This window comes from Trachurus japonicus, chromosome 5 (genome assembly GCF_045865225.1).
Source record: "Trachurus japonicus isolate A0001 chromosome 5, Traja_1.0".
NCBI lineage: Eukaryota > Metazoa > Chordata > Actinopteri > Carangiformes > Carangidae > Trachurus > Trachurus japonicus.
In genome coordinates, this window is record NC_140911.1 from 1882730 (window position 1) to 1891167 (window position 8438).

At 39.4% G+C, this 8438-nt stretch overlaps 1 protein-coding gene across 2 annotated transcripts in view; it reads left to right on the top strand.

Annotated features, from left to right (window-relative positions):
* The window catches only part of LOC146986749 (sodium-coupled neutral amino acid transporter 3-like), a 37656-nt gene extending 34750 nt beyond the window's left edge, over nucleotides 1-2906 (top strand). For both annotated transcript variants that reach the window (XM_085775526.1, XM_085775527.1), the window contains 2 exons: nucleotides 1681-1784; nucleotides 2708-2906. In XM_085775526.1, the coding sequence (XP_085631652.1) occupies nucleotides 1681-1784; nucleotides 2708-2812 (209 nt within the window). In that variant the 3' untranslated portion in view covers nucleotides 2813-2906. The remainder of the gene's footprint in view (nucleotides 1-1680; nucleotides 1785-2707) is intronic.
* Nucleotides 2907-8438: the final 5532 nt, after the last annotated feature.

Here is an 8438-nt window from a genome sequence, read left to right on the forward strand (position 1 = left end):
TGGCATCTCTCCCACTCTAACCGATGATGTCACGCACTCTGACACGAACATTCCGCGCAATACACACCCATTATAATCTCATAATTTCTCCAAAAATGATCATGGTCATTGATCAGGGATTGATCAAAAACTATATGACCTATCAAAACGTGGAGTAATACGCCAATACACAAGACTTGTGTCTACTGTTTAAAGTTTAAATGGAGTCTCTAGGTGAAAGTATGCCTGAGCAGTAGACGTTTGTTAAACTCCAATGATTGGTCTTTTTCGCTTTTTTCCCCGCCCGTCCCATTGACTTCAATGCAAGTTTTTGAGCAAAAACTGTTGAGAAAAGTAATAGTACACCGATCCCGATCAAGACGCGCGTTTTGATATATAATTTGTCCTACAACTAGTAGCCAGTGCCCGGTGCGCTTGCCCCGTGGCCCTAATTAGGGTTTTATTGCAGCTGTAGTCATCAGGAGTGAGATCTAACTGAGAGCGGTGTGGTTTTACTTAAGCATTAAAGCAGAAGTAAGTGGTCCGGTCGTTTTCGCTAATGCTGCGTTCCAGGCAGGCTTTTGAAATCGTAAATTACAGCTTCAAGTCACAACTTACGACTTTGTAGCGTTCCAGACAACCCACTCGTGTTTCTCCGACCTGTTTTACCTGTGAAAGTCACTATAACGGCCACTCGTAACTTCTGACCCGTGAACTCGTACCAGATCGAACTGGTACCACTTCACGGTCGGAAAAATACGAGTTTCCTTGAACGCACCATAACAGTCCTCGTCCCTACGTCGCCACATTCACGGCGTCCCTTGGCTGCACACACAGCCCTGCATGCCGTTCTCTCTCCTCATTGGATAAAAACTGTAGGATACGATAAATGTTTTCTCTTCGGCTCAGAGCAGAGCAGAGTGACTGACAGACCCGTGTTTCAGTCCAAACACTCTATGTAAGTGATTGCTGTCGGAAGATACAACTATTTAAGACTTATATTAAAGCAGATAACAGCGGCACGGCCGTTTCGGCTAATGCTGTGTTCAAGGCAGGCTTTTGAAACCGTAAGTTACAGCTTCAAGTCACAGCTACGACTTGGTAGCGTTCCAGGTAACCCATAGCTCGTGTTTTTACCGTCCTGTTGTCTGTGAAAGTTCCCTATAACGGCCACTCGTAACTTCCGACCCGTGAACTCGTACCAGATCGAACTGGTATGACTTCACAGGAAGGAAAAACACAAAGTACGAGTTTCCTTGAACGCACCATGAGTTAGCAGCCCCCGCCCTTGTCAGGCATCAATTGGTCCTCGTGCTACGTCACCACATTCACGCGCATCCCTTGGCTGCACACACAGCCCTTCATGCCGTTCTCTCCCCTCATTGGATAACACTTGTATCCCACAAGGAAAATTTTCTCCTCGGGTTACAGCAGAGCAGAGTGACGGAGAGACTCGTGTTTAGGCTGAAATACTTCATGTAAGTGATTGCTGACGGAAAATAGGACTATTTAGGACTTATATTAACAAAAACATTCCACTGATATCTGCTTTAACACAAATATATCACTTACTTCTGCTTTAAGTTCAAAAGTCTCAATTCATCATTTTCATTTCTTGTGGTGGAAAAAACGAAATATGAAGGATTTATGAAGTCATGTATTTATATTTACAGTATATGAATGTGTTTGTGTATTTTCCAGGTGCCACGTCTGCTCCTTGTCTCATCTTCATCTTTCCGGCTGTTTTCTACATCCGTATCGTTCCCAAAGAGGATGAGCCACTGCGCTCGGCGCCCAAGATCATGGTGAGAATCACACGACAACAGAAACATGAGAATTTAAGTTAATAAAGTCAATTATGTAATAAATTCACTTCAGTAGAGTTGTGTTTAGTTGAGTTTAAGTTTTATTTTATCTTAGTTAAAATGTGGCTTCAATGTGCAGTGACGTTTAAGACACTGTGGCTAATATAAGTGACCAACAGTCATTGAAAAATGATGATGAACTAATAATTGACAGATATTTTCAGTGCATCAAGGTTATGTAGTTTTAAAATGTTCATGAGTTTTTATTTAGTTTTTCAGTTTTCTTTCAGTTTAGTTTTAGAGAGTTCAACAAGTGATGAATCAATTTTAGTTTAGTTTTTATATTAAAGGCTATTGAGTTTTGAATAGTTTTTATTTAGTCTTAGTTTATTTTTTAGCCTATTTAGTTTTTATTTAGTCTTAGTTTAGTTTAGTTTTTATTTAGTCTCAGTTTTTATTTAGTCTTAGTTGTAGTTTTTATTTAGTCTTAGTCTTAGTTTTTATTTAGTTTTTATTTAGTCTTAGTTGTAGTTTTTATTTAGTCTTAGTTGTAGTTTTTATTTAGTTTTTATTTAGTCTTAGTTGTAGTTTTTATTTAGTCTTAGTTGTAGTTTTTATTTAGTCTTAGTTTAGTTTTTAGCCTATTTAGTTTTTATTTAGTCTTAGTTGTAGTTGTAGTTAAGCTATTTCAACTGGATGTTGATGAGATTTTAAAATAACTCAAATCTAAAAGATAAAAAAAAAGAGGAACAAACAACAAAGATCAATATCGACATTGACGTGTTTGAGGAACTGGAGACTGGAGTTACTCACATGTAACATATCAGATTTATATATTTAATAAAGTTCATCATCAGTATTGATTATCAATATAAACCTGATCAATTAACTAACGTTGGATGTCTGTTGCTCTTCTCTCTCAGGCCGCCTGCTTCGCTGGGATCGGCTTCCTGTTTATGATAATGAGTCTGAGCTTTATCATCATTGATTGGACGTCAGGCACCAGTAAAGCCAGCAGCGGTCACTAAGCTCCGCCCCCTTTTCCTCATCCTCCTCCTCCTCCTCTTCCTCCCTCTTCTTCTTCAGGTTTTATATTGTTACTTAGAGTCTGTGTCGTTGTTTTTTGGTTTTTCATGTTTTCATGTTGACGACGTCCCATCGTGTCCAACCAGAGAGCAGAGCCCCCCCCCCCTCCCCCCTCTGGTCACATGACACATGACATCATCATACTGTAGCCTACTTCCTGCCAGTAGAGTGAACTCACTGAGCTCAGGTGTATGAAGACCAAGACCAAGACGAAGATGAAGATGGAGGCTGTGCCTTGTGGACGGAGATGAAGAGCAGCACTTGTCTTTATACACCTGTCCTCCTCACCTGTCCTCAGATCAGTCTGAGGGGCTCCATTCATAGTGACAGATCGTCTTTAGTATTGTTCTCACAGACTCCAGACCAGTTCCACTAGCAGCACCGTGGACTGACTTCTGACTGACCTCTAACTTAAACATTAAGGAGCACAAACAGAACATTTAGGGGCACACTCTGTAAATCAACTTGCAAGGCAAATATTCACATTTCCTTCTCATTAAAGCAGAAGTAAGCGATCCGGTCGTTTTGGCTAATGCTGCGTTCCAGGCAGGCTTTTGAAACCGTAAATTACAGCTTCAAGTCACAACTTACGACTTTGTAGCGTTCCAGGCAACCCACTCGTGTTTTTCCGACCTGTTTTACCTGTGAAAGTCACTATAACGGCCACTCGTAACTTCTGACCTGTGAAGTCGTACCAGATCGAACTGGTACCACTTCACAGGTCGGAAAAACACCAGTTACGAGTTGCCTTGAACGCACCATAACAGTCCTCGTCCCTACGTCACCACATTCACGCGCATCCCTTGGCTGCACACACAGAGAGGACCGCCCCTTTATGCCGTTCTCTCTCCTCATTGGATAAAGGTTGTAGGATACAAGGAAAGTTTTCTCCTGGGCTCAGAGCAGAGCAGAGTGACTGACAGACCCGTGTTTCAGACCAAACACTCTATAGAAGTGATTGCTGTCGGAAGATACAACTATTTAAGACTTATATTAACACAAATATATCGCTTACTTCTGCTTTAATGATCCTCAGACACGTCGGTCTGACGCCTGTGATGATAAACACAGAGTCCAGATTCTTTGAGTCGCTGCTTCTACATTTAACCAGTGTTAAAAAAAAAAAAAAAAGACGACGAATGACCTGGTTGCAGATGAGGAAGTAGAGAAAGATTCTCAAATTTTAGGGGCAAAATGTCCCCATGTAGTGTCAGTTGTCTGGAGCCCTGTATATTATTATAATGATTGTTATTAGTATCGTGATTAAAGGGATAGTTCAACATTTTGGGCATATGCTCCTATCGCCATAATCCCTATAGTCATAGCAGTAGGTTCATGATCTTTAGAGGTCTGAGGGTTGGAGCATTTTTATTTTTTAAGTTACGTCACAGCAGAGCCATGCTGCGTAGGAGCTGTCCATGGTTACGTTACCAAAAGTCTCTTGATATATCAAACAAAGACAACTATGGACTGTGGAAGTTTGAATCGTCAAAATACAGCAGTTATCATGACGTGTACCCAAAAAAAAACAAACAAAAGGAGCGGGGGTATACTTTACGGCCCAGACTGCATGTGTTTTTACGCTTCCAGTCAACAGACGTAGAAGTGCAACTTTCCACAGATAGAAGTTCCTCTTCCACTCAAAAACAGTATTTCAGTCAAATTTTGTCAAATTCTTCGATATTCCGCGTTAAAAACAGATTAATTGGCCATTTCCGTAATTCTGTGATTGCGGAAATCATAGGGCCATATATGACTATAGGGATTAGAGCTGTAACAATTAATTGATTATTCGTACAATAATCAATTATTAAATGAATTGTCAACTATTCTGATAATCAGTTTGAGTAGTTTTTTCAAGACAAAAAAGTCCAAAATCTCTGATTCCAGCTTCTTCAATGTGAATATTTCTGGTTTCTTTGTTCCTTTATGACAATAAACTGAGTCTCTCTTTGGTTTGTGGACAAAACAAGATACATTTGAGAAACACTGATTGATGTTTTTTTTTTAACATTTTTTAACATTTTATTGACCAAACGACTAATCGATTAATCGTTTAAATAATGGACAGATGAATCGATAATGAAAATAATGGTAAGTTACAGCTCTAATGGGGATTATGGTGACCGTGGTGTTGAACTATCCTTTTATTTGAGAAACTGTTAGAGAAAAACACAAGCACATCCACTCTGAGATCCAGATGTTTCCAGATGTTTGTTTTTACTGAGTGACCTGGAAGTGGTCACTCAGTGTTCCCTCCTCCTCCTCCTCCTCCTCCTCCTCCTCCTCCTCTTCCTCATCATCGCCCACCTGGAGGAAGATCTGACGTTGTTTCAGAGACAGAACCAAAACTCGTCGTATCCAACAGCAACAACAACATAGTCTACTTGCCAACAATGAGTACCCGGAAATGTTGAGTACCCCAAAGTTTTGTGTTAGAAATAGATAGTATGGGTCCCCAGTATTCAGAAACTGCCGGATGCTAACTTATATATATTGGACAATTAGCATAACAGACATAATTAGCATACATTAGCATAATTGCCTATATGGGCAATATTTCAACAAAATTGACTTGGCTGATCTGGGCAATATTGGAGTGGTTTTAGGGGGTTGTTGATGATGCTGAATCCATTTCTGACATTTTCAAAATTCAAAATGGCTGTCTAAACCGGAAGTGACCAGATTTTGAAATCCATCAAAATCGGCCCACTGGCGGTTAAAATCTGGTCACTTCCGGTTTAGACAGCCATTTTGAATTTTGAAAATGTCAGAAATGGATTCAGCATCATCAATAACCCCTAAAACCACTCCAATATTGCCCAGATCAGCCAAGTCAATTTTGTTGAAATATTTCCCATATAGGCCATTATGCTCATTTATGCTAATTATGTCAATTATGCTAATTGTCCAATATATATAAGTTAGCATCCGGCAGTTTCTGAATACTGGGGACCCATACTATCTATTTCTAACATAAAACTTTGGGGTACTCAACATTTCCGGGTACTCATTGTTGGCAAGTAGACCAACAGGGTGTGTGTGTAAATATGAAGGTGTTGTCATGGTGGTTAGCAATAGCACTTTCCTTTGGAACAAGAAGCACAACTGGTTCTTCTCCTGTAGCTGCTGCAGCCCGTTACTGATTACATCATCATTATTATTACTATTATTACTATTATTATATAATAATAGATAAAAGAGATTCTCACATTTAAAGACTAAAAACTGATCGATTAATGTAGATGATCAATAAATTAGAGATATGTCGGTGGTGACGTGGATGTTCTTCTATCTACAACTACAACTTTACTTGAACTGAGTCCTACCTGTGAGCCTTCATCCTCCTCCTCCTCCTATTCCTCCTCCTCCTCTTCCTCCTCCTCCTCCTCCTCCTCCTCCTCCTCCTCTTCTTCTTCCTCTCCTCTCCTCCTCCTCCCCCTCCTCTTCTTCCTCTTCCTTCTTCCTCCTCTTCTTCCTCTTCCTCCTCCATGTTCCTCTTCCTCTCATCCTCTTCCTCCCTCCTTCTGTTCCCCCCTCCTCCTCCCTCCTCCTCCTCTTCTTCCTCCATTTTATCCTCTTCCTCTTCTTTCTTTTACTCTTTCTCCTCTTCTTCCTCTTCCTTTTCTCCATCCTCCTCTTCCTCCTCCTCCCCCTTTTCTCTCCTCCTCCTCCACTCCTACTCTTCCTCTTCCTCCTCCCTCCTCCTCCTCTTCCTTGTCCTCTTCTTCTTCCTCATCCTACTCCTCTCCCTCCTCCTCTTCTTGCTCCTCCTCCCCCTTTCCTCTCCTCTCCTCCTCTCCTCCTTCCTCTCCTCCTCCTCCTCTCCTCCTCCTCTGTAGCTGCTCGTTCTCCTGGAGGTTTTCTGTTTAAAGTGTTTTTTCCGTGTCGTCGTCGTCGTGGTTACATTAAAACAGAAGAATTGCTCCGTGGCTCCTCGGTGTTTGATTGATCGTAGCTCTGAGCCTCTCGTGTTGTTGTTGAACCTTAAACTGATCAGAAGTATCAATCAATCAATCAATCAATACTCCTAAGTCTCCTCCTGCCATTGATAATATATAATTAACTGTTGTTTGTTTTAAACTTCACACTGCAAAAACTCTCAATCTTTCCAAGAATATTTGTCTTATTTCTTGTCAAAATGTCTCATTTCTAGTCAAAACTAATCTCTTTCCACATAAAATAAGACTCATCACCTAAAAATGAACTTGTTTTTAGATCATTTTCACTTGTTTCAAACTAATTTTCACTTGAAATAAGTAGAAAAATCTGCCAGTGAAAGTAAGTTTTTTGTGCTCGTAACAAAAAAGAAAAACTTGCTCCACTATCAGATTTTTCTACTTATTTCAAGTGGAAAATTTGCTTGAAAAAAGTAAAAAGTGTCTAAAAACAAGCTACTTTCTAACATGATGAGTCTTATTTTAAGTAGAATTAGATTTATTTTGACTAGAAATGACATTTTGACTAGAAATAAGACAAATATTCTTGGTAAGATGTTGAGTTTTTGCAGTGCATGTCTATGGTTTATTCATTATTAAGTGTATCAGTTGAATCTGATCCAGTGATGAAATGTTAAGATGCAAAACCTCTCGATGATTGTTCGTTTTTTATGTTTTATGTTGGGTTTTTTTGTCTTTTTTTATTATAATGACACCTGTCTGTTCTAGTCAGTGGTGTTTCTTCATCATCATCATCATCAGTGATAGAGTTGTTTATAACTAACTGGGAGCTGCTGTACTCACTGTTTTTATATCTGATCTAATAACAGCAGACACAGTGAGACGCTGTAGCTGAGTGTTTGTCCTCTCAGTCCGTCACACAACAAACCTCTAAATGTCCATTAATGGGGTCGCTTTGATCCAGTTTGATCCAGTTTGATCCAGTTTTGATCCAGTACTAGTGTTGGTGGTCGTTCTAATCTTTATGCAGAAGGAACAAACTGGAGCTGCTCCGCTCTGTGTCTGCTGCTGCTGTCGGTTTAATCTGTCCCCGACTTCACTGCAAAAACTCAAAGTCTTTCCAAGAATATTTGTCTTATTTCTTGTCAAAATGTCTCAATTTTAGTCAAAACTAATCTCTTTCCACTTAAAATAAGACTCATCACCTAAAAATGAACTTGTTTTTAGATGATTTTTACTTGTTTCAAACTAATTTTCACTTGAAATAAGTAGAAAAATCTGCCAGTCAAAGCAAGTTTTATGTGCTTGTAATAAGAAAGAAAAACTTGCTCCACTGTCAGATTTTTCTACTTATTTCAAGTGAAAATCTGCTTGAAAGAAGTAAAAAGTGTCTAAAAACAAGCTGCTTTTAATGTGATGAGTCTTATTTTAAGTAGAATGAGATTTGTTTTGACTAGAAATGACATTTTGACTAAAAATAAGACAAATATTCTTGGTAAGATTTTGAGTTTTTGCAGTGTTCCTGTTTCTCTCTTTAGTCTCTTAACATCTGGCTGCATGTCTGCAAAAAAAAAAGCATCAAGTGAGTTTCATACTAAAAAAAAAAAGGTGCACACACACACAAACACACACAAAAACCTGCACAATATATATGCACAAAAACATCAAC